We start from the raw sequence: 27,382 nt of genomic DNA on the forward strand, positions 1-27,382 counted from the left end.
ATTATGAACAAAACTTGCTGAGCTCCATTGAAAAGAAAAGTATCGATTCGACAAAATACGAAAGAGAAAAATTAATGTGGCAAAACAGTCTAATAAAATGCGAACTTTAGAAAATCATGATTGATAAAAAATAGAGTTGTTTTACACGTTTCAATAAATGAATCCCATACTTCGAAACGTTTATTTTTCTATCGATCTTCCGTTAGCAAATCTTATCAAACGTGTACATAGATAATGCGATAAGAAATTAATTTCATGGCCTGAAGTACAGTTTTGTAACTCTATCTGTAAGAACGACAGAAACTTCAAATGCAGTTTTTATTTTGATTGATTAATGCTAGAGTAACACGATCCGAGCTGTGGTTTTCTTGGAAGAACGTTTGGTATATTTGCAGAACTATGTCAAGGTGAGGATTTTGTTCTAACTATTAAATAAAGAAATAAATAAAATAAATAAATAAATATTTTTAAAAAAATAACTAAATGGACAAATAAATAATGAAAAAAAAAACACCTATCTAGTATAAAAAATAAATTTAAAAAGCTAAGGAATCAGGAGGTATCACACCATAAATTTCGACTTTCACAGCCAATAAATAAATAATGTAAAAATATAAAAAAACAAAACAAAATGTTACTGCTCCTAACTTCGAAAACTATACCTAAGACGTTCAGAGAAATATTGGATTAAGTCATTCATGAACTAGATCTGTTTTAGCTCAGACTGCGTCATGTTATAAAAGCCCAAAGTGCTTTGTGTTAAATGAGGCGTTCAGAACTTCAAGATCAAGTCGTTGATAGACATGATCTACTTAAACCCTGAAAGCCCAATACATGCTTCATATTTTACAAAGTTTTGGAAGAATTAAGACGTGAACTACGAATAGTGGAAATTTATAAATATTGCAGCTTTTACTGCTAAAAACTATATGCGCGTAGAAAACATACTTTCCAAAAGAAGACAAAGAAGTATCAAGTTTCATCTGCACAAGACATCTAGTAAAAAAATCTTTTTTTTTTCTAATTAAAGCTGTTCCTGACATTTGCCACACACAACACATATTGAAATTTTAATATCAATACCAAAAAGTTCAACCAACAATTATGAAATATCTTCGAAACTAGAGATTTGACTTAGTTTTGAGTCCACATATGTAGGTTTGGATCATCTAGAAAATTAAAACCAACGATTTACTTCTTTAATCCAAATATCACCTTTAAGAATGTTTTTGAGAGTAACTGGCATTAAAATTATCTATTTTGAGTGAACAGGTAAATCGGTAGGTACCAAAACAAAAGTGGTAGCCCGTTTTTGGACAACTTCCATCAATAATTTTCAGACCGAGTAATGAAATACTTTTCCAAGCACAGCAATGTCATGCTATTTTTTTTCAACAAATTTGACCCTACTCCCCCTTGTCACAATGTGCCAATTCGCCTAATCCTTTCCCAGTTTTGTCACATGTCACGCTGCTTTTAGTAAGCATATGGTTATAAAAAATGCTTGTTGCCTCTTCACTCCACAGTATGAAACTGTCTCAATTTCACGAAAACATTCTCCCCACCAAGCGTGACATCATTTATGAACAACCCCTAAGGCAGAACTACAAGCAACTACCAATCAGCTCGCCTACGGCATCCAGATACTGCAGTTTCAGGCTTTCGGACAATCATTGATGTGCTAATTTAAATTTAAGACTACAAGTATGAATGTAATTTTTGTGTTAATGGGTTATATCTGCCTCCAGATCGCTCATGGCTTTTTAGACTGATGGTCACAAAAATGCGTGTAATAACAGGATATGAACGTCGCAAGTGAGCGGATGGGTATTTTCACACATTATGCTGCATTTCTTGGGCAAAATCGAATTTAGAATATGACAAATTGATTATATGACTCTAATTTACCTTGTATTGATCATAGTATTCACTTTTTAAGAATGCTTAAACATCATTTATATTTCATCACAGTGAAATAAATTAGAAGCTATGTCTTAATGCTTAGCAATTATAGCATTTTGTTCATAGAATGAGCTGTCAAATTTTTAAATCAAACTTGCATAAAACTGTCTTATTAAGTATGTAAAAAAAATTTATTTGTGTAAATTAATAAGGGGTTTTCATAGAAGGAGCTTTCAAACTTTTGTATTTTTTTAGTCATTCTCTCATAAAATTGGCTTATAAGTTCCTGACACCTGCTTCAGAATCAGGCGACACACTTCCTCCAATAATATTTCTACATGGAGTAACATTGTCCAAGGAGCACTGGTTTGATATTCCACAAGTTATTTGCAATGAGACGAGACGCAAGGTAAGTTAGCAGTGCTTTAAAATAGTTTTTTACATACCTGTTATTTTCTTGTTGGTAAAAGTTGGTATATTCCACACAACTATGCCTTTCTTTTCCGTTTAATCTTCTTGCCCTCCTTCTCATTAACTTTAGAAATCTTCTAGGTGGTATCAGAGGCATCACTGTGACCTTCCAACAATGTACTTATTCGGCAAATTTTGTCTAACGATTAGGCAAATTTGAAGACATAGTTGCAATTTTAAAATGCCCGAATGTCCCTTTTCATCAAATATACTTGCGTGCATACACGTGCTTTATCAGTCGGCAAAATTGCGCTCTTTATTTGGTGAACGTTTGCATAGATCGCTTCATAACCATCAATGATTCTAACGCAGCACAATCGCATAATATTAACAGTTCCCAAAAGTCATTTGTAGCAAATCAGTAGTTGTCTAAATAATTAAAACCGTTGCCTAAAAAAGTAAAAAAAATAAAAATAAATAAAGGTCTCTTTATTACCTACTTAACGAGCTGATGTGTGCATCACATGACTTCCTTTTACACCAATTTAATGCTATTTCCCTATTATTGCAATTTTAATGGGATTCTCTCTCTAACTCTTTAAATATCACTAGCAATGGCCACATTGAAAGCAGATTTAAAAAAAAAAAAAAAAAAAAAATCGCCAAATTTTTCGCCAAGTTGGCGACAAAACTTGGCAACCAAAAGACTGGCGATATATCGCCGAGTGACCGCCAAATTATAACACCACTTGAGTCTGCATCGAAATTAACAATGATTTCCCCCCAAAAAGGTGCAAAAGACCCCTTTAGAAACACCCGAATGCAACCAAAATAGGAGGTGCACAACTAGACCCCACTACGAGTCTATGTACCAAATTTCAACTTTCTAGGACATACCATTTTTGAGTTATGCGAGATACATACGCACATACATACAGACGTCACGAGAAAAGTCGTTGTAATTACCTCGGTGATGGTCAAAATGGATATTTTGCGTGTCTATACATTCTTAGGCACTTTTCCGCATGTGGTCGAATCGAAAAAAAAACTCGACATTCATTTGGGGGTGAGCAAAATGGAAATTAAGGGCGATTTTTGAGTGAAAATTTTTTCGCGAATACAATACTTCCTTTTTTGTAAAAGGAAGTAAAAAAAAAGTAGTCTATTACATTGGTGTTTACTTTTAAAAACTAAATACATTGCAAAACTAATCAGTTAGTACTAAAAAATTATGTTTTGAAAGAGAAAAAATATAACAAAAACCCGTTAATATTTATTTATTTTTTAAATTAACGAGCAATAGTGTGCAGGTATAGGCAATATCTATTTAGAGACCACGGTTAATATACTGTCAACTGTGTTAAGCCCAAAAGAGTCATATTAAAAACAGACTTTATTTATTTTATTTTTCTGCTTTCAAAAAATTTCAAAAAGTGCATTTAACAGGTTTCTGAATACTAACAGTAAACTAAGTAATTAAAAAAAGAAAGAAATTAGCTAGAAACCCCTCGAACGCTGAAAATACTACTAAAAAGAAGATTTCGCTATTATGGTGATATTTGCAGCGATATAAGACTATTTTTTAATTTAAATAAATTATTATAATCCAAACAAGGGACGATTGATTTACAAAGATATATGCATTTCACTAATCTGTATTGATGCATCATAACTTTTTTAAATGCTTCACGTGAATTGTATTTTGTTGCTAAATACTTAAAGAGTAAATCTCATATTTGTTCTTGCAGGCCTACGTATTGGACGCCAGAAATCATGGTGATAGCGAATGGAGTGACGAATTTAATTTTGAAATCATAGTAGATGACTTACTACATTTTATGGACCAATTAAATATTCCAAAGGCTTTTCTAATTGGTCACAGTATGGGAGGTATAACAGCTTACAAAACTGCTTTAAAGAAGGTACGTAGAAAATATTCCTCAATGGAAAAATATCTTTTAAGATTTTATACTAACTAAATTTTATAATTGAAGTAATATTTTCTGATTTAATTCTTTTCCAGTGTCAGAAAATATAAATTCATTGTCAATAAAGTAAAAGTTATATTTAAAGTATGTAATAATAATTAAATCACTTATAAAAGCAGATACCATGAACTTCTAGGATATTTATACAGGGCACGAGACAATGGAAATAAAGTGTTATGTTATAAGAAGCCTGAGGTAAACGCACAATAGGGACGTTTAATAAATATTAGTGCTCATTAACGAGTAAGGTGAAATATTTTTTTAATGGTGAAAAATGTTAAGCCCAATTATAGCGTGAGTCATTAGTTGAAAACAAAATCACAGATGTCACTGTCATCTTAAATCTGATTCAAAAATTAAAAAAAAGGCTTCTCTTTAAAATTCATTTATGCTCGGATGAAACCAAAAAATAGATAAGTACGAAACAATAGCGAGAAATATCTTGGATGAATTATGGCCTTCAGTAGAAAAAAATAACTGTTACTGGCACCAGCCATGAAATTCTTTGTTCTTATGGGGTCCATTTGATTCATCATGAATTTGTAACAGAATTAATTAGCTAAGAAGAAATTAACAGAAATCAGGTACTTTTTGCAACCAAATTTACAAAAACAAATATATATGCAGTTATTTAGATTGACACTAATGTCTCAGCAGATGATCAGTTTTTTTCTAGCATAATTGCAAAACTTTTGGTGCCATATCATCCAAGGATAGTTTAAGAAAGTATTCAAGGAGGGGGCGATGTATTTCTCAGACACTTAACCCTTTTAGAATTCCCAAACCTCTGTCCCCTAACATCACTGAAGATTATCTCAAATTAAGTTTTTTTTTTTTTTTGGACTTTTGTTTCTAAAAAAATACGGAGTGTACATCTACCTTAACATCATCAAAAGTGTCCTATAATTGCTTATTTTGAACTTCAATTAAAAAACTTTTCCAGGGAAGAGCCCACAAAACCCATCTAAGATAATCTAAAATTGGGATTTTGGAACTTTGAAAAACTTCCTAAACAAAGTGCCGATCCCTATCAGTAGTGTTAAGAGATATGCTACAAATGCGTTTTCAAGGCCATAATTCTGAAAAAATTCCAAAATAATAAATTCCGAAATAATTCTAAAAGATAATCCCTCTTTTTCGTAACATTATTGAAGATCGTCTGAAATTCTGTTTTTGGAACTTCAGTATTGAAAATATGCGGAGGGAGGGTTCCTACATCTTGGGGGCTCAAGGAGGGGGCGATGACCCTCATTGCCCCTCCCTAGTATAATCACAGCCTGTGACTCAAGATGTAAAAATAATTTATTTTGCAATGAATTCCTTCTAAGTAATATATATATATATATATATATATATAATAAAATTAAAAAAAAAACCAAGAGTGATCAGTTTCACTTTTAAACTCAAAACATTTCCTTTGACCTTTTTTTACATTATAAGCTAGTACAATGTTTTGCACCTTTGCAGCCTGATAGAGTCGAGGGTATCATTGTGGAAGATATGCTGGTAAGGAAGTTGCCTAAGCATCTTGTTGAAGGACCAGTTGCTTATATTAAAGCTGCAAGAAGAGCCATTGACCTTGTTCCACCTGACTTTGATGAAAATGGAGCACACAAATGTATTTTTAGTCAAATTTCCAGGGACATTCCATCTGGTTTTGTAAGTATATATTAAGAGAAAAGGACACAAAAAAGATTGACAAAAAAAATCCTCTAAAATTTTTCACTTAATACTTACTGTCCAACCACGGATTGCATGGAATTTTCATACGTCCAGATAAGACGAATCTGTGTGAATAAAGGGGAAAAGTAAAAACTTGATGAGCGTATTACGCTCACATGACTGAGACTCAAAGTCTGCAAAAGCTGGCATCGCTAAAAAAATAATAGATTTGTCCATTTCCGGCTGTAAAACGGATGTTTTCTTTCCATACAATCCGTAGTCAGATAGTATAGACTCTTTGGCTTCTCAGCTCCTACAAAAACTTTGTACTATATAATCAGAAGGAGTCTATAAATGTGTTTGATTCGCATGAGTCAGTACAAGAAACTTTATTAAGTAGTTTCCGAAAAGAATGAAAATAACAGATAATTCTAAAAATTTTACTCAAATGTAAGTTTTAAGAAATTGAAAAAGTGAACAGAACATTTGTTTACTTCAACTTAATTTCAGAAAAAGGGGTAAACTCAAATGTGTACGCAGGAGTATACATTCTGAATGTATACTGCCTAGATACCTGCCAACATCTACTGGGAAAAAATCCAATAGATGACCATGACGGATTTTTTCTTATTATTCAGAGAAGAATATGGATTTTTTATTTTCTTCTTAGTACAACCAAATGTTCCTAACATCATATACACAATCAAGATAAATGATCAAAATCCAGGAGTCTCTCGGGGAAACCAGTCGAGTTAGCAGCATGCATTCATAACCTCAAAAATTGAGCCAGGAAAAGTTTTTTCTACGTACTATCCGCGTCACGATGGCGTATAATATGCAGGACCTAAAATCGGCCTGAAGAAAAAAAAATTCTCATAATCCGTAGATATTACGATGTAAAAAAAGGAAGTTTTGATTTAACATACACGTTTAGCAACAAAATTAAAAAATGTGAAGAAGTAATAACTTTTAAGGTATAATAAAAAATAATGATTTCTTCATGAAATCGTGATTATAGTACCCTAATTGCTTAAAAACAGAGTCAAAACAAAGGAGTAAACGGTCTAATCTTGTGCAAATGAAGGCTTCGTCCATAACTGTATGTTGTTTATTTTACATAGCCTGAATCGTGTTAGAGGAACATTCAAGCTACGTAAAAAAAAAAACAACCTATAGGCACAGAAAGAACATTCAACCTACATAAAATAAACAACATACAGGCAGCAGTAGCGGTCTCCTAGTGAACCCTACCGTAAATATTAATGTTGTTGTGAAGTTCCCATGTAGTCTATTTTGAGGAAAGGTGTAAGTTGAAGGGGGGGGGGAGGAGTGATTTTTTTTAAGGCAATTGAAATTGAGATGTTGCTATTTAAGCACTAGTTAGGTTTTTAAAGGATGAAAAATAAAGCTTTGAATGTAACGTCTGAGAGCAATTTCAGTTTCAATAAAAAAGATATGCAAAGATTATACCTCAGATCAGACCTAGATCCTCAACAAAACGACTAGTCAAAATTAATTTATTAACTGTTGATTAAACCCAAAATTTAGGTTGAAATTCAAATGAGGAATTTTTTTATGAATAAAATATTTCATTTACTTCATACAAGGAAGTAAAAAAAAGTATACATGTCAACTGTTTGCTTGGAATTGAATAAACAAATTAATGTCATTTCTAAAAGAAACTTATGACACACTTTTACATTTCCACAAATCTTACTAGTAAAGCAGATGCACTTAATTCCTCATTGTTCATGCTTGTAATAAAAAAAAAAAAAAGTTTATCATTTTTTGTTAATTCATTTAAATTGTTTTCTTTAATCAATGGAAGTAAAAGATGCATTAGCTAAAATCTTGTTAATTTTTCAGAATTCCATCCAAATTTCAGAGAGCCATAGCATATATATATATATATATATATATATATATATATATATATATATATATATATATTTTTGACAGTTTAAAAATCTGAATTAAGAATAAATAAAAAAGGTTGTGAAGAAAACAGTGAATTTTACAAAATTTTTATTACATCACATCATTATTTTAAACACCCACACGAAACTGGATTGGATTTTAATATAATATAAAAAAACCTTCTTGATTAAAGAAAAGACTTTTGAATGGGGTAGAAAGTTTACATTAAATTTTGAAGCTAAATGAAGCATATATGTCTCTTTTAGTATTTTCTTTTATAATGGAAACATAGCCCTTAGTCTGTGTGAAGATTTTCAAAAATACAAATTAATTGTAAGTGGAGAATGGTAATAAGATGAAATTTTTTAATGTGAATCCAATAAATACTATTCAAAATACCCATAGGACACAAAAGGAAAAAGACAATGTATCAAAGCTGATTTATTTTTGTCAATTATGCACAGACAGAATTCAAATTGGATGGGCCACATTATGTGCCTTGAAAAAAGTAGCAATCAAAAGAAATAGCATTCCTGGCCAAACCATATTGTACTAGAAGACATGGAAGGCCAAAGTTGAGCTGAGTGGAAGTGATTGAAGAGCACTATATTGTCTTTAGATCAGAGAATTGCAAGAGTTTAGTTTAGAATGGGGGGAGGAGCTGGAGATGACTGGTACAGGAGGCCTTGGCCCACTCGGGGCCTGATGCGCCAACAATGATGATTATGACTTCTTCATAGATTCAAATGAACAAAACAAGTTCAAAAGAGTTCATATCTATTATGTTGGAGAAGTTAGGGTTTAAAAGCAATCATAATAATCAGAAAAACCTTTAAACGTAATTTAACTGATGCAAGTAATTTGCCATTCATTTCTATCAGCCCTTAAAATGTATCAATCTTCTTATCATTAATTTGTATATTTTTAATTTAATATAGAAATATATACTTTAATCATTTTTTCAGGTCAATGAAGAGCAAAGCCCCTACTTAGATTTAAAGCGCAGCTCCTATGGTCGTTGGGCCTTTAAAGGAAACATGGAGGTCTTACAAAAAGCACTGGAGAATGAACAGACTCTGATGGAAGACCCATCAGGGGAGTTTCGTGGACCTGCGTGCTTTATTTATGGTGGATTTTCGCCATTTTTAGGGTAAGTTCTTTAAAAGACTGAGCCTAACTCTGATAAAAGTAAGTTATTGATTAGTTCAACGCTACGGACAAGGAAGATGAGTGACAAGACGAGTTTTATTCAAAGAAATTTTCCATCCTTCCCCTATATGTTGTTGATTTAAAATGGCTTGATCTGCTTCAATTAGTATGTGTTTGAGTCGTCGATAGCTCAGTTGGCAGAACTTTGGACTGTAGCTGGGGAAACAGAATTTAGTATGCATATGTTTGTATGATTTGTTCACCTATGAGAGGAGTAAATCCTACTTGGTGTAGGATTTAGGACATGAGTGTCTGTATGCAGAGCAACCCTTGTTTGACTTTCTGTTTTTCATATATACTAGCTTTTACCCGCGGCTTCGCTCACGTTGATGTAGATTTTTTTTTAAATTGATTCAGGTTAATGGTCAACACAGGCAGAGGTCAAACAGTTACTAACAATTGGTTTGTCTCCAGTTTCGCCAACATTTCAAACTTCCTACTCCCGTTCAATGTATCAAAAGGTATAATTAAAACTGAATAATAGGTGGGTGGTTTAAATGAAATATCGGCAAAACTGGGGAGACATCCAAAAAAAAAAAAAAAAAAAAAACACAGAATATAAATCAGGAAAACGTATAGGAGTAGTAAAGAAGTTAGTACAGGTAATTCTTAAAAATTCCAATTCGAGTGAGGTCAACAGTCTTTATCTTTACTAATAATAAAGCTGAAAGTCTCTCGGTCTGGATGTCTGGATCTCTGTGACACGCATAGCGCCTAGACTGTTTGTCTGATTTCCATGAAATTTGGCAAAGTTAGTTTGTAGCGTGGTGGTGTGCACCTTGAAGCGATTTTTCGAAAATTCGATTTTGTTCTTTTTCTATTTCAATTTTAAAAACATTTTCCGGAGCAAAATTATCATAAGACGGATGAGTAAATTACGAAATTATCATGACGTGGGATGGGGGAGCAAATGAACATAGCCAATTGGCGAGAAATTCATCATTCATTATTTGTAAATATACAGTCGAACCGAATGACCTTTTAATTTTCAACTACGGGCAAAGCCTTGCGGGTACCACTAGTTCTTAAATAAAGACAAACATTTCCATTATAATCCTGATCCCTGTCAAATGGGGTCCAGCGCTACGCCGGCTATCTAAATTATTGCATATGCTTTTTTGCCGGAGAAAGGAACGGAGCTCAGGTGACGCATGTCCCTACTGAAAAAATAAAGAGAAGTATGCCTGAAATGGCAATCGTCTCAAAATAGGGTCAACAGTCACTACAAATACTGATCTTATACATATAAAATCTGAGTATCTATCTATCTATCTATGTCCAAGCTTCTTCTCCCGAACGACAGTGAACTGACCATCGAACCAGGTATCGATGGATTCATCATCTTCCCGTCTTCATGTTTGGCTATTTAACATAATCCTCCGATAATAATTAGCGGAGATATCAATTAAAAATTATTAATTATGACTCTTAGATTTCAAAATAAAATCCATATTTTTCGAAGGCTTTCCTCCATTCAAATTATTATTCAGTGCTTCAACTCAACTTTCCGGATGAACGCTTTTATTAAAATTTACAGCGTGAAGAAAATCATTGAGATGAAAGATCTGTTGCCATTTCTTTTTCTCGAATATGAACAGGTAAAATTCTTGTTTTTGTTTTGAGGCTTTTCCTGTAATCAGGGGATTTAAATTGTTTACTTTTTTGGGGGGTTTTCCGCAATCTGCCGCAAAACTACACTGACTTTTTTTTTTTTTTTTGGTTCAAGCCTGAGTGTTGAACTTGCGTCACTTGACATAACTTTTATTTTTGAGGTGGACCGTGCAAAACCGGGCGACGCGGCTAGTTTTGTAATAATTTCCCTTTAGAGTGAGAGCATCAAATCTTTAAAATCCCCATCAGAAGGAAATCAACTGTTTCTAAGTAACGTCAACGGTCCTGTTTTAGGGTTGCCATCCAAATTTTGCTTCAAAATAGTTGCTTTAGTAGCCTAAATTGTAAAAAAAAGTCGCCTAAATAGTCTCCTCAGCACAATGATTAAGTTGCTTTTTTCACCCATTTAGTTGCTTTTTCCAATACCTTTTAACTATTTACTAACTCAAAAAATACTTAGTGTAACAAAATCACACAACAGAAAATCTTAAGACATAGTTATTTATAGTAAATGCAAAAAAAGAAAAACTTAGTTTCTCAGATCTAACATGCGTTTTAACATCATTCAACATTTTTTACTGGAACTACTACTTCAAAAAAGCAACTCTCAGAATAGTAATGAAGTTGATATTTCCAATATTTTTTAAATACTTACAAATTCAAAAAATACATTGTGTCACACAATCAAAAGATGACTACCTATAGTAACTACAAGAAAATAAAAACTCTTTTTCCCAAACATAATATTTTTTTTTTCAAGATTAATTTGGTTCATTCAGCATTTTTTAATGGTACTAATAATAATAGAAAATTTAATGAAGCTCTTTCTTTTTAAAGTCAAGACAAAGGAATTATAAATTGAGTTTGAGTGTGATTAAAACAGAGATTTAAACGCCGTACGATTAAAAATCTTTCATTTAACACTTGGATGACAAAATAGAAAATATAGTTATTTTTTGATTTTTTAGCTATATATATTAATCAAACTTGATTTTCTTTTGTTAACAATATGGTTTAGCTTTGTTTCTTTCCGTTCTACAGTTCTTTCTTTTTTTCGTAACTTCTCTGCACCTTCCATCATCCCCTGTGCTACTCTAATTTCTAACAAATCATTTTTCTTAATAGCTGATTTTAGTCGTTGATTTGCTAATTTTAATAGCGAATCTGAAGATTCTTCATTGGATTTCTTTTCTTGAGCAGCTATTTTTGCTTTGTCTTCCAGTTGTTTAATTGATTGTGCTTTGCTCTTTATTTCTTCTTCTCTCTGTTTCTCTTTTTCAATCATCTCTTCACGTTCTTTGTTTTCTTTCAAAGTCTGCTCCTTCAACTTTCTTTGTTCTTCCAGATAATTTTCATATGACTTGTGAGCCCCATATGCCAATTTTAAAAGTTCCTTTGTGATTTTTACTTCGCCTACATGTTGGTATTTCGTCAAAGCGTCTCTTATAATAAGTCTTTCATTAAGCATCCGCTCAGACATTTTTGACTTATCTTCAGCTAGGATTCTTTTTGAAATAGAGAATCCTTTCTCCACGTCTCTATTTCCATAAGACAAGCATAAGCTAACTTTGACAAGTTTATTAAGTAAAGGATATTTTAGTTGTCCAAGAGGAGTTTTCTAGTTTAGAGCATCTCTCCAAAAATGATCAACTCTTTCATGCTGATCATTAATAGATGGGGAAGAAAATACTGATTGTAATACTTTCCACTCAGGCACGTAGCTAGAACTTTGTTAAGGGGGGGGGGGTCCAAGGTTGCACGAACTTCAAAAGAGGAGGCATGCTAAAGCAGAATCAGTAGCTGATAATTACACAAGACTAAGATAAATCCAATTAAAACTGATCATTAAAATATGATAATTAACTAAAATTAATTAAATAATTGAAATTAATAGAGTCATTAGTTAAAATTAGTTAACAAAAAAGTTTATGTTAAGTGGTAAATTAATTATTGTCAGTTTGTAAATTAACTTTAAACTGAAAGTTATCACATACAAAGTTTCCAAATATGGGTGAACCTCTGTCCTCCTGAAAATAAGTGATATATTTTCTATTAATAAAAAAGGCACAATAAAAGAAAAACGGAAAACGAAAACTGTTCTAGAAATTACTTGGAAAATGCATGCGATAATTTAATAAAATATTAAAGCTTTGTAATATATTTCAACAAAATATGTACATTTGTATTTATGCCATTTTATTTGAAAACTAGAAAGTCACCCGTCAAGGGATGACGGGTGAAAATTGCTTCAACTCTTCTTCATTTGAACGAAGCAATTGCCAATTGTTTGGTGATATTTTGATAGTTGAAATTTTAACTCTAACACCAATGGATTAACCCTAAACTCCAGCAGATAGCGTTCATTGTTTTCGTTTCTTCATTCCTCTGAAATGACACAGTCTTACCAGTAAAACTGTTCAAGTTACCGGATCGAGTTCAGCCTTGTCACAATAAAAGCCTTTCCTTGCATGTTAAACATTACCAAAACATATTATCGAATTACATATCATGCCGTGGTGCGAATTCATTGTTGAAACACGCGGGTTATTCGATCATCGGCATTATTTATATGAGGATAAATAAATCTATATCTATGGAGTCGAATGTATAACTATATGAATGTTACATAACGTAACCTTGTCCGATTTGAACAATATTTCAGGCAAAATCCCACAACTCTCTCAACGAAAATATTAACAATGTTTCATTTCAAAAGCTTTTATTAAAGCTTTTTATTTATTTACATTTATAATATTCTTTTGATAACACGAAATAGAATGATATTTCCAATCTTATCCGTTTTCTAATTATCAATTAAAAGCTTGAACAAACTATTAACTCTTTGAGGGACGGAGGCTTCCTTTGTTGCAACCATTATATATATATATATATATATATATATATATATATATTTTCTTTCTTCAGCCAACTGACACAGTGATTTCAGTTAGCTGAAAAAAAAAAAAAAAAAGAGAAGCAAGAAATAAATGGTGTTCTCAAGTGAAGTCGCTATTCCTCAAAGGGTGAAAGCTGTTCGAAAAAATTTTAAATATCGGAAAAGGCGTATTGCCGTTTTTTATCATTAATTTTTTCTTTCTAACGGGGCTGTATTAGAGGCTTTAGCCTTTTGCGGAACAAGTGCGAACTAACGATACGGCATCCAGTCATTCATATGCCACCATTATGGCGCGGATGTGAATGTCACAGGAAAATTTGATGCCCAACTTCCACCAGATGGAGACACCTGAGCTCTCTTCGATGCGAAACTGCAAAAGGAATTTAATTTTGTCAAGAGTATTCACAGTCAAACGACCTAAGGGATCTTTTACATGCCGATTAATGGAATGTATACCTAATGAATTAAATTAAGCATCTGTGTAATTTTATTTTAACAACATGTTATTGATTTTAACAACAATACATATCATATTTTACGACGCAGGTAATGATTTTTTTTTTCTTCAATACGATGTTAGCAAAACACTCTATTGCAGGAAATAGTAAATATCTTTAGCTTGAAGAAAATAAGTGTTAAAAAAAAGGCAATATATAAAAGAAAAGCTCAAAAACATTTACCTCGTATTCACCTTTTTTGTTTCTTTGCTTGTAACGCAGTAAATAGCGGTAATTTTCACTTAGTAATTTATAGTTAAATGCACAAGCCTATTTTTTGTTACGTTTAATGCTACATTCAATTTACTAAAGATGAATGCATAGATGCTAATTAAATAACTCCTTAGTACAAAGCCAGTGAATAACAATCAGAAAATGTATTCCAATGATGCAAATACGAATATGTTTTATGGAACAACATCGAATAAGATTTTTTTTTCGTCAATTAAAAACTTTTTCTTTTGGGATCATAGAATCACAATTCAGTAAGATTTAAAAGTAATAATTTCTAATAAATTACTTATTACATGCGTTAATATGGCCGAACTTGTAATTTCATAATCGGATCAGAGTTAAATACTCAAGTAATTTTCAATTTAATTTTTCTATAAAATTTTGATCCCATAAAAAGTTTGTTACATCAACTTCAAGTTTTATTTATTCATTTATTTTATTTATTTTACCTTCAAACACGAATTTTTTTTTGGAGCATTTAATATGTTCCATGATCATGCTTAAATATTGGGGGGAAAACATCAGTAAAAAAATCTACGTAATTTGTTACTCAGAAAGGAGAGAGATGTTAAAAGTAATCTAAAAGTTCAAATAAAATTTTTATCAAAATATAAAATGAATCTGAAATGAACCATGCCAAAAATATAGTTAAAATGAAAAAAAAAAAAAAAATCGATAATTATTTTTCTCATCCTCAAACACACGAATTGTGTAGAATTTCTTTTTTCGCTGCTGGCTTAGAATCTAAAATTAGTTTTTAAGAGTCATTTTTTTTAAGCTTGGACACTTTTGATAGTTGATGTCTTCGATTTTCGTAAAAATTTCAGGATGTGTTAGTGGTACTATGATAAGAAAAAGTGAAGTTTATTTTTTTAAAAAACTGATTTGTTTGCCCTTGAGTAGAGGTCAAAGTTTAAGAACGTGAGAAAAAAGAGCTTAATATATGATTGCTTTGCTTCAAAACCAATGGGTGTAGCAAGCCAATTTTTTTTATGTGGATACTACTTGATACTAGGTACATGCTAGCCGAAATATTTTGGTCTCTCATTCATGGCTTTGAGGGCAAAGGTCAATTGAAAATGCTATTTTTTAAACTTTTTTTGCCCTGTTTGGGCCCGGATATCTGCTAAAGCCGTGAGTAACCCTCGAAAATAAGTATATACCTAACTACTCACCACAGTATAGTACTAAGAAAAACATGAAATAGCATGGGTTACTCTTTGCTTTAGCAGTTAAACGGTCTCAAAGTCGATGATTTTTTAAAAATAGCCAAGTTTAGACGTCAATAACTCTGATCGCGACGCATCAACAACTTTGGGACACAGCTGTAGTTATAGTCGAAGTGGTCTATTTTAAGGTCCAGGTTAGAAACCCATGGCAACTAATAAACTTTTTTAGTTACACGGTCTCAAAGTTGAAAATTTGATCTATAATTTCAAGTTTTTTTTTCAATTACTCTATGACTGATGAGTTAGTAACTTCGAGAAACAGTTGTAATCATACCCTAAGTGATGTAGTTGATGTAGATGACGTCAAGACAGCGTGATTTTAAATTTTGTTTCGTTATGGTTAACTGTCGTTTATAAGTATTTAAAAATAGTTCTTTATTTTTCTTGAAGCCCAATCTATGTAGTTGAAGAATTAAAAAAACATAAATGCCGCTGTGAACCGTTGCTTTTTCCTTTGATTTTTTAACCTAGAAAAGCATATTTTTGCCCATTAAGGTCATGGTTAGCCTTATCAGCCCAGTGTCCTCACTAGGACACCGGGTGATGGGGTGGAGGATATGATCCTGTCTTGCCTACGCTAAACATATGTCTACGAACTGTGCTGAGTGACCAAAAATCATAAAATGCCAATTTATCAGTGTCTTAAATGTGACAATTGTACTTTGGGACACAGCTGTAGTTATAGTCGAAGTGGTCTATTTTAAGGTCCAGGTTAGAAACCCATGGCAACTAATAAACTTTTTTAGTTACACAGTCTCAAACCTTTCCGCTGAAGGAAATTTGATTTTTTTTACAAGTTTATTGAACGTGTCAAATGTGTTTTAATATGCTATCCTATTGGCAACAGAGAATGGTTTCTTTTCGGAGGTTTTTTTTTTCAGAGTTGGAGACCAATGTTCCTAGTTTAGCCAATTTGCCCTTCTTTTTTAGAACAGTGTAGGAAAACATAATTGAAAATTATATTTTTTCCATGGAAATATGTTATCTAATGAATGTGCAAAAGTTGGAGTAGTCAATCATAAATGAGGTCACGAACTTAGGATGGCCTTGTTTGGTGCACTAAGCATATTTTTTGTACTTCTCATATGCAACTTAGGGGTAAAGTAAAATATCACACCTGAACAATAGCGGTCCACTAATACAGTGGTTTTTTTTTCTGTTAAAAAAGAAAAAAAGTAAATCAACACGAAAATAGGTCTCAAACATTTTCTACCTTGATTCTTTGCCCACAATTTTCAGAAAATATTTTATTTGACTAACGAGAAAAAAATTATATTGATTATTTTTTGAAACTTGAATCAATTTTTGTCTACCTTACTTTCAATTGAACATATTTTGTTAAACTATATACAGTTTGTTACTAAACCACGTGTTATGTCTCATTAAAATAGTACAACTATTTGAACACTAGTACTTGTAAACTACTTAAATGAAAAAATAGTTGTTTAACATTAAAAAAAAGCAGTACCTTACCTTTACACAATATCTGGCCAACATTCTCTCTGCTAAAAATTTAAAAAAAGCTGGTTGTTGATAGATTTTGTTTTGAATGCTCCGCCTTTCAAAGCTTCGGTTCAGTGTTGTTTGTTTAAAATGGCTACATCAGCCACTACTATCCGGTTTTATAGGTTTTACATATAATTTAATGAAGCCATCTATAAAATAAAGTACGAAACTTTTTAAAAAAATCAGAAATACATTTTGAAAAGGGAGAAAACTCAACACGTGCTATTAACTATATTGAACAAGTAAAAGTTCGAATTAAAAATATATTTTTTTGAAATTTTAAAAGTGTCATGGGTATGAAGCAGATTCTAAAACTACATCACTTGGAGCACAATTACAGCTGTGTCTGAAAGTCTTGTTTTCGTGGATTAGCTTAGTTGAAACTTGACACTTTATGTTAAAATTATCATTTTTGTGAGACCGTTTAATTAAGCAAGATGATTAGATCCCAAAGTTTTCTGGCCTGAGTCTAAAACTATATCACTTTGAATGTAATTACAGATGTTTTTCTAAGTTACTAACTCACCAATCATACAGTAATTGAAAAAAAAAAAAGAAATTATAGCTCAAATTTTCAACTTTGAGGCCGTATAACTAAAAAAGTTTATTAATTGCCATGGGTTTCTAACCTGGACCTTAAAATAGACCACTTGGACTATAACTAAAGCTGTGTCCCAAAGTTGTTGATGCGTCGCGATCAGAGTTATTGACGTCTAAACTTGGCTATTTTTAAAAAATTATCGACTTTGAGACCGTTTAACTACTAAAGCAAAGAGTAACCCATGATATTTCATGTTTTTCTTAGTACTATACTGTGGTGAGTAGTTAGGTATATACTTATTTCCGAGGGTTACTCACGGCTTTAGCAGATATCCGGGCCCAAACAAGGCAAAAAAAGTAAAAAAAATAGCATTTTCAATTGACCTTTGCCCTCAAAGCCATGAATGAGCGACCAAAATATTTCGGCTGGCATGTACCTAGTATCAAGTAGTATCCACAAAAAAAAAATTGGCTTGGTACACTCATTGGTTTTGAAGCAAAGGAATCATATATTAAGCTCTTTTTTCTCACGTCCTTAAACTTTGACCTCCACTGAATTGCCAACAAGTCAAATTTGAGAAGAAAGAAGCTACATCACAATACTAGCAACATATTCTGAAAATTTCAGGAAAATCGAAGGTGTCAACTATCAGGCTCCCATTCACTTTGTCCAGCTTTAAAAAAAATGACTCTTAAATGGAAAAACTCATTAACACGTAAAATTGCTCGTATTATCAAGGAAACTTCTAAAGGGAGCACTGCGACTTACCTAGTTTGGGTAAACTTAATTTTCTTTTGCATACAATTTTGTTCAAGATATTTTTCCTATAAGTATGACATAAATAAAAACTGCGTGTTAAAACAAAAAAGAATCGGAATTCAATTACTGATTCACCAGGAACGCACCTCACTCTGGCTGTCTTTCGTACAACATGCGTCTACGAAATCCACGAAAATCCAAAAAGAAAAGAGAAAGAAATAAAGAAAACCACGCCAATGAGCCTGTGGGATACAGCGGAAGTGGCAATAAATGCTTGTTTTTACTTTGCCAATGGCAATTTGATGAACCAAGGAGAGGGGCTGAATTTCAAGGTCACAGGACCCAGCTGGTTTGAAAGTCAAAAGGGACATTTCCCCCGTTTCGGACGAAGTAGGTGACACAGCAAAAAGCAGACGAAAATTGGGAACCTGCAGTTGTTGCACGAGGTTCTCGTGTTCTGAATTGACTCAAGCGCTGAGAAAATTGCCGATTACTGGGAATATTTAAGGGGAGAGAATGCTGCGTTTTATAAAATCATTATCTTTCGGAAAAATTTTGTTGATGCGAGATGCAACAACTGAGAAAAAAGGAGAGGGGTCTTTCGGGAAGGGGGGGGGGGGTCCGGACCCCATGGACCCACCCCTTGGCTACGTCCTTGTTCCACTCATCTTTCACAGATGCAGAATCCACTTCAAGGAAGTTTAGGGCCTTTGCTAGCAACCAAACAAGCTTTAAACTGTTGTCTGTGGAAATCAGTGCTGGTTGCAAACACATACAATACATAAAAATATTAGAACTTTTAAATTGTGTAGCGAGATAATTATGTGCTGCCATATAGTGTCTTTGAATTTTGTAAAACACATCAAGTCTTTCTTTTTCCTTTAATGACTTAATAGCTGCTGTGGTTTTATCGCTGCAATCTACTGCAGATGCTTGGCGAAGATTTTCTACATTTACCAGATTTTTAGCACTTGCGTCAGGCTTGTATATTCTTCCTTTCAGCTTCTACAGAATATTAGTGAACTCACTGAGAAGATGGATTAAATGTTCTGAATGGAAGAAAATAGTTTGAAATGCACCAAACAAGTCTGCACTTTCAATTACGAAAAGTAGTTCAACCTTTATATCTTGTCAATACATTTAAATGTTGATTTTTTTTTTTCAATGCTGATCGTTGATTTGTGTACTTCAAAGTCTAGTCTTTTTTAAAAATTAAGAACTGTGAACTAAAATGAGACAGTTTTTTCATACTACTATTTAAATGTGATAATTAAAAATGTAATAATGGCTATATAGGGAAAGTAATTAATGTAATACGTAAAATGGCTTTTGAAATAAGCAAAGTAAACAACAAACTAGTATAGGGGAGAGGGGGCACATGTGAACATGGCACCATGACAACGTCAAGCAAAACATCTTAAAAAATTCTTAAATAATGGCAGGGCCAGTTCTACTTCTTAGCCTAACTTTTAGGGCAAGGACCCAGTTTATGTTCCTGTAGTGACAGGTTTTTTGTTTTAGCAGATGCTGATGTAATGTTATCAGACTTCTACATGTGAACATATTTTAAATTACCTAATAAGCTAAGCTTAATTATTGCAAACCAATACATGAACATTCAAGTAAATTTATGACTGTTGTTAAATCAATTTTCATTTCATTTTTTTACATTTTATATTTTAGTGTTATTAGTGATCACTTGAAGCAGTTTCCAGCTAAAAGGAGTCAAATTTTCATATGAATTCCTCCTAGGGTTCAATTTTTAGTTACGTTCATTTCTATGTGAACTTTAAAAAACAAGAAAATTAAATTAGAGTAGCTTTGAAAATATTTATTTTGGGAATAAATTTGAAGATAAACAAGTTTGCTAGTTAGAAATTTCGTTTTTGTACGAAAATACGTAACTAATAACAACTTAAGAACAAAGTTTAAAAAAAAAAAGAAATTATTGAAATAAAAATCAAAACAAATTGCTTTAAGATATCATAAGTTAAAATATCTAAGATCATTTAAAAATATTAAAACACTGACTGGATGCTAAAAGATTAAAATTTCGAGCACGGCAAGACATTTTCGGCGAAGCACGTGTTTGACGCTTGAGTGTTTGTTCTCTATATTTTCATTTCTATGTGAACTTCAAAAAACAGGAAAATTCAGTTCAAGTAGCTTTGAAAATATTTATTTTGGACATAAATTTAAAAGTAAGGAAGTTTGCTAGTTTTTATTTTCGTATTTTTACGAAAATACGTAACTAATAACAACTTACGAATAAAGTTTTAAAAAAATTAAGAAATTATGAAATAAAAACCAAAATAAATTGCCCTAAGATTGCATAATTTAAAATATCTAAGACCTTTTAAATAGTTCAAACACTAACCGGATGCTACAAAGATTTCAATTTCGAACACGGCATGCAATTTTCGGCGAAGCACGTGTTCGACGCTAGAATGTTAACAAACAAGAACGGCTTTAGTTTTTTGCCGTACAAATTAGGATAACTTAAGTCAAAGCACTGGAGATCATTATTAATAATGCAATTTTATTACAGAAAACGAAAATTTAAGGGAAAAAAATCACAATGTGCATCATATGTTTTTAGTTTTGATTTCGCAGAACTTACCATTTTTTTTCGGGTAGGATGGTGGGAGGCATATTAAAGTAATTTTATCCTTAAAAAAGAAAAAAGATGATATTTTAACTTAAAAATTTGACTGATTTGAAAATTTTAAAATTTCCGAGAAAAATCGGGAAAAAAGTCTTTAAAACCAAGACAAAAAGCGGCGATTTATCCCTGTTATAATGTAAAGTAAATAATATTTTTTAACATTTACTTGAATGTATTTATTTCACATCAGCTGTTATCAAAATCCTGGAACTACAATTCTTGATCCTTGGTAAACACACAAATAAGAAACAACTGCAATCCTAGGACTAACAGAAAACAATCTAAAAATACATGAAATACACCGCCAGCTCAGTCAAATCCAGCCGAGGACTGCAGTTTCGTGCTTATTAGCACTCATCAGCCCGGCATAGGATTAACTGAGCTGAAGGTGAAAAACCTCTTAAGGAAGCCAAGAGTCCTATGCCGGGCTGATGAGTGCTAATAAGCACGAAACTGCAGTCCACGGCTGGAATTGACTGAGCTGGCGGTGTATTTCATGTATTTCTGCCTTAGCCCTGGCTATAGGGCGGTAACTTACTCTATAAATCTAAAAATAGTTTAACTGAAACAAAATAGCAGTGAATAAAGGGAAAGTTCAAAAGAAGATTCTTTTAGCTCAGATCATCTTTCTACCCCCCCCCCCCTTTTTTTGCATTTGAATTCGAACCTCAGTAGAGCGACGCGTTCGCCGCGGCGAAACGCTATTGGCTGAAAACTGTATGATGCAATCTCCATAGAGTGTTGGAATGCAACTGATTGGCTCAAAATCGTTCTTCCTATTTCTTTTTCAATGAACTTCATAAAATATGAAATAGTCGCTTTTTATTGCAAAAAGTCGCCGTTTTTTTTTAAATAGTCGTTTTTGGCTTGTTTTTTGCCAAAAAAGGTGCCATAGTTGCCTAAGGTAAGAAATAGTCGCCTTTTTAGTCGCCAATGGCAACCCTATGTTTGAAATACCAAAAAGTTCAGAGTAAAATCAGGGTTCATACACTTTTGGTTAAAAAAAGTTCCCTGACTTTTCCAGGTTTTCCAGGTTGTTTTTTAGAAAATTCCAGGTTACTCGCTTCATTCAAAATTTAAGTTTAAATAGTAATATTTTCAAAATAATTAAAATTGTTTAAAGTAGCGATGCAGAACTGAAACTTCTCCCCTTAGATTTAAAAAAAAAAAAAACTTGGTTTTTTTTTTTCGTTTGTTTTCTCTGTCAAAATTTTAAGTTTTTTTTAAACATTTTGTTCAAAATTGTTTTAATTTGTTTACTATTTGTTGAAAACAGAGTACTTTCAACTTATTTTAGCGTTTCTTTGATGTCACGCGTAATATTATAGCGTTTTGCTGTAGTCCTGCAGCAACCTTTTAGCATCCGCTTTTGGTTTACAATACTTTTTATTTTCTTATAAGTAGGTTACACGAAACATATTGAGCAAAATGCAATGCTAAATTTCAGTATAAATATGATTAACTTGTTGCATCAATCGGCATACCATGTAATGCATAGCAACAAAAATCAACATCCGCCAATCATAGGCTAATGCCAATAATCTTTTTTTTTTTTTTTTTCACATATTAAAGGACGCTTACATTAAAATTTCAAACTTTCTTTTCCAGAAAGTAATAGTCAATTTTCAAAAATTCATAACTTTTTGCACATTTAATGTTATTTTCAATATTACACATTGATATAAACGTCCAATTCTGTTTCTGGAAGTTTAAGTCTACTTCCATTGTGCAAACGATCAAATATGGCGACAAAGTGAAAAATTTAAAATAATAAGTAGATTTTTGGATTTGTAGTATAAAAGTAGTAATAAATAATTAATAATCCTTAAAAAACCACAATAAAAGCAAAATAGTCAGTATTTAGCATATAAGAGTCTAAATCAATTAAAACAAAAAAAAAAAAATGTTATGAAGATTAAATTTTGCATTTTTCCAGAAAATAATTACAAATTATCCGGAAAAAAAGGGCACAATTTGTGTTGTTTTCAATAGTTTGCATTGCAATTAACATCCAATGCCGTTTTCGGGAACTTAGGCACTTGTAAAAGTCTTGTGTACTTCCATCTTGGGAATGACCAAATATGGCGGCTATGTCCAGAAATAAGAAATAACTTTTTTTTTAATTTGTTGCATGAAGACAATTAAAAAATAATAAATCTTCATGATAATACAATTCATTGAAAAGTTTTTATCACATTTGCGTCCGAGGCAGTGAGGATAAGATTAAGTTTTAAGAACAAAATTTTTCATTTCTCAAGAAAATTATTTCAAATAATAATAGAAAAACAATTTGCAGACCATTTTTTGTTGTTTTCATCAGTTTTCAATTAAAGAAAACATCCAATTCTGCTTTGTTTTTAGAAACTTAGGCATTTTTGGATCGTATCTACTTCCATCTTGTGAATGACCAAAGATGGCGACTACGTTTCACACGTAGCTGAAATGATTTTCCAATCAAAAAAAAAAAAAAAAAAAAAAAAAAAAAAAAAAAAAAAAAAAAAAAAAACGATTTTCCCCGATCGACCCTCCCATCTACAGGTTGTGCTTCCGAAGCAGTAAATTGTCTTCTCTCCTGTTGAGTTTGTGCATAATTGCTGTTCACCTGATTTTTACTTTCTTCTATATCTAATATATAGAAGAAAGTATTGGATTCGTGCAAATTTTCGAATTTCGAATTTTGACGGATTCGAACGTTTTGAGGTGTGCTGAGTCCATTTCGACTATTTTTGGAAAATGTCTGTCTGTCTGTGTGTGTGTATGTATGTGTGTGTGTCACGTCTGTGTGTGACCAGTTTTTTGTGGCCGCTCTACAGCAAAAACTACCGCATGAAATTGACCGAAATTTGGTACACATATGTGCCCCTATGTGAACTTGTGCCCATTAGTTTTTGGCGCGAATTCCTCCAAGGGGGGTGGAGCAATGGGACGTTTTTTGAGTTACGCGTGCTTGCTATTCCTCAGGAAGTAACTGGCGGAATCAAACAAAATTTGGTCCATATGTTGCCCCTAACAGGAGCAGGTGCTGATTCAATTTTGGTGTCAATAGCTCAAACGGGGGTTGAGTTATAGAACGTTTTTTATCGTCAATTGTGACTGCTGTATCTCAAGAAATAACGAACGGAATCAAACAAAATTTTTTTGACAAGTAGCCCTTAGTTGATATAAGAGCTGATTTTATTTTGGTGTCAACAGCTAAAAGGGGGGTAGCGCAATCGCTCGTTCTTTTTTTCCATTGTGAGTGCCCTATCTCAAGAAGTAATGCTACGTTCTGGTTGAAATTTGGAATATATGTGAATCCATACGTAAACAGGCTTTGGTTCAATTTTGACTCCAATCGCTCCAAGAGGTGTTGATTTTTTTTTTTTTGAATAAAAATAGTTTTATTAATGCAACAATAAGAAAGATAAATCGTAATAGATTGTCGTCTGCGTATTTCTCGTGATTTTAATTGTATGGAAATGATCGGAAATATTATCTCAATGATTTAAAATTTTTAACTGTTTCCATCTTATGTTTGTTAATAAATAAAATATTTGTAAATAATTGAAGTAAGGCTTTTAAAGTAACTTTCAATTTTTGCTCTTTGTTTTGTTATTACAAAAATTCAGACATTGGGATGGTCGTCAAGTTTTTGCATGTGTAATTTTGTTTTTGTTAGGAATATTGCTTCCTCGTCAAGCATGAGGAGGGATCAGAAAAAGGAAAAATATAGAAGAAAGTTTCGTGGTGGCCACAACATACTAGTTTTTCCCTTGGGAACTACTGAGAGCCAAAAATGGCGGCTGCTGAAGATTTTTTGGGTCGCTACTTTTTTCATTGCTTTAAAATTGTTACAATTTTTTTTAAATACATCGATAAAAATGAAGATTGGGTCTTATCAAACGAAATCCTCTGGGAAAAAATTGGGAAAAGAAAAATTTTGGGGACACATTTGGAAAATTCCTTGACATTTTTGACTAAGTCATTTTCCCTGATAATTCCAAGTTTTCCCGGAGCGTACGAACCCTGAACCGAACAGAATGTTGTGGCAACCCATCTAAAACTTTAGGCAGTAGAAAGAAATGCGTTCCCCTCACTGACTCCATGTAAGAAAATCTTCGCTTTTTTGGCGCATTTTTCGTTGTGAAAAAAAAAACGTTCATTTTTCGATTGCAGTTTTTAAGTGCCAGCGTCGGTTTAGATAAAAATTTACAATTTTTTTCGTGAAATCACAATAAAAACGAAGACTAGATCTCATAGTACTTAATTCCTTGGGAAAAAAAATTTTTGGAGGACAAAATTTGAAAACTCCCTGACTTTTCCCTGACATTTTTGACAGTGTCATTTTCCCTGACAATTCCCGGTTTTCCCGGAATTCCCGGAGCGTACGAACCCTGTAAAAATATACCATTAAAATTAGACTAAGCACAACAGTTTTTTTTTTTAAGTTTCTATTTCAATCAGGACAATAGTACAAATAACTTCGCATTTCGGAAAGAGAAACATTCCCTAAAGTTTCTATTAGAATGGTGATATCAGCGTTTTCAAATAACATCGACCTCCCTCTAATTGCGTAAAACCCCCCAAAAAGTTAACATTTTACATTGTCTAATTATAGGAAAAGCCTCAAAACAAAAACAAGAATTTTACCTGTTCATATTCGAGAAAAAAAATGGCAACAGATCGTTCATCTCAATGATTTTCTTCACTGCTATACATTTTAATAAAAGCATTGTTGCGGAAAATTGAGATGAAGGACTGAATAATTTCAATGGAGGAAAGCTTTCCAAAAATAGGGATTTTATGTCGAAATCTAAGTGTCATAATTAAGTTTTTAATTGATATCTCTGCTAATTATTATCGGAGGATTATGTTACATAGCCAAACGTGAAGACGGGAAGAAATCCATAGATACATGGTTCGATGGTCAGTTAACTGTTGTTCGGAAGAAGAAGCTTGGGCATACATAGATACATACACTCAGTTTTTAATTATATAAGATTGTTATTGTTTTAAACCATAGTTTTAAAGTATGCAAGCACTTGATTGATTTTTTAAAGCTACTGCATACACTACTATCGTTTTTTTTACTGATTTTGTTGAATATCTACGGTACCATGCCATTCTATTTCACAGATAATCCGGAGTTCACTGTATTTAGTTTGTACCACTTAGAAGGAAATTGTTTTGTAGGCATATTATTTCTGATGAAAAAAGTAAATGAATTTGACATTAGTATAGTGACATAATCAGATAATAGCATTGGCATTATTGAAAAATTAATTACATTAGAGACACCAGACTCATTAGAAATTTTTTAGACCTTTTACTGCTAACACTTATATAATTAAATTTTGTGAATATAAGAAAGAAAAACCCCTTACATCCTGGGAAAACAAAAACTCCAACAAGGTTTTCCTTTCTATTTAAAATTATAGCTCTTGACTACATCATATTCAACTTCTTTTAAATTTTGGCAACTGCAAGAGTCATGAAAGATGGGCCTACAAGAGTGGCACCAAAATTAATAAGTGGGATCAAAAAACTTTGGATAAAACAAATAAATGTTTTCTTTTCATGTATCATGTTGATTTAATCACAATACAACACTCCCTTATACATACCTACTCTTATGTTTGTAAAAGCACTCTGAATTGAATGACACATTTAAAGTACGAATGACTAAAAATAAATATTGACAATCGGTGCTTTTTTTAAAACTCTTGATGATAAGACTTGTGCTCCCAGATCTGTATTTTGCCCCTAGGTCCATTTCAGTTCTCGGTATCACATGCTTACCTGAAGTTAATTGGTCAAATAGACCTGTTATCAAACATATACGGTAGTTGTATCCTCTAGGCAAGCAATGCCAAGAAGGAGTGGCTTTATAACCTACACTGGAATAAATTCCTTAACTGCTGCAGGTCAATAGAAAATATTTTGCTCAGAATTTGCATAGTCAAAAATTCATCCACACATAAGTCATTTCAAGGTCGAGGCTCTATATTTCCTAGGTGTATATATATTTTTGGTATAGAAAGGTTACCATTTTGGTGGTGTAAGACATAAGTAAAGTTTCAGTGACTATGTTATTCAGTTACTACAAATAAAATAAATTAACATACAATTATATTTATCCACTTTTTTTTCTTTTTGCAGGGGCAAGGATGAATACCACACTAGACAGTTTTTTCCTAGAGCTGAATTTGTAACTATTGAAGAAGCATACCATGATATTCACAAAGAGCATCCTCTGAAATTTACTGAAATAGTTCTGAATTTTTTGTTAAAAATGTAAATAAATACAAATTTTAAAATAAAAAATACATTTACACTTTGTAAAAAAGCATATAATAATAATTAATAAGTGTTAAAG

General features: G+C 32.3%; 1 protein-coding gene across 1 annotated transcript; it reads left to right on the forward strand.

Annotated features, from left to right (window-relative positions):
- Positions 1-274: 274 nt before the first annotated feature.
- Positions 275-27,359, forward strand: LOC129223157 (protein ABHD11-like). The gene is made up of 6 exons (XM_054857728.1): positions 275-407; positions 2,158-2,311; positions 4,062-4,235; positions 5,769-5,960; positions 8,846-9,030; positions 27,166-27,359. The coding sequence occupies exons 1-6, from the start codon at positions 400-402 to the stop codon at positions 27,302-27,304; spliced, it is 852 nt and encodes a 283-aa protein (XP_054713703.1). The 5' UTR covers positions 275-399; the 3' UTR covers positions 27,305-27,359.
- Positions 27,360-27,382: the final 23 nt, after the last annotated feature.

The sequence above is a fragment of the Uloborus diversus genome, chromosome 1, assembly GCF_026930045.1.
Source record: "Uloborus diversus isolate 005 chromosome 1, Udiv.v.3.1, whole genome shotgun sequence".
Classification (NCBI taxonomy): domain Eukaryota; kingdom Metazoa; phylum Arthropoda; class Arachnida; order Araneae; family Uloboridae; genus Uloborus; species Uloborus diversus.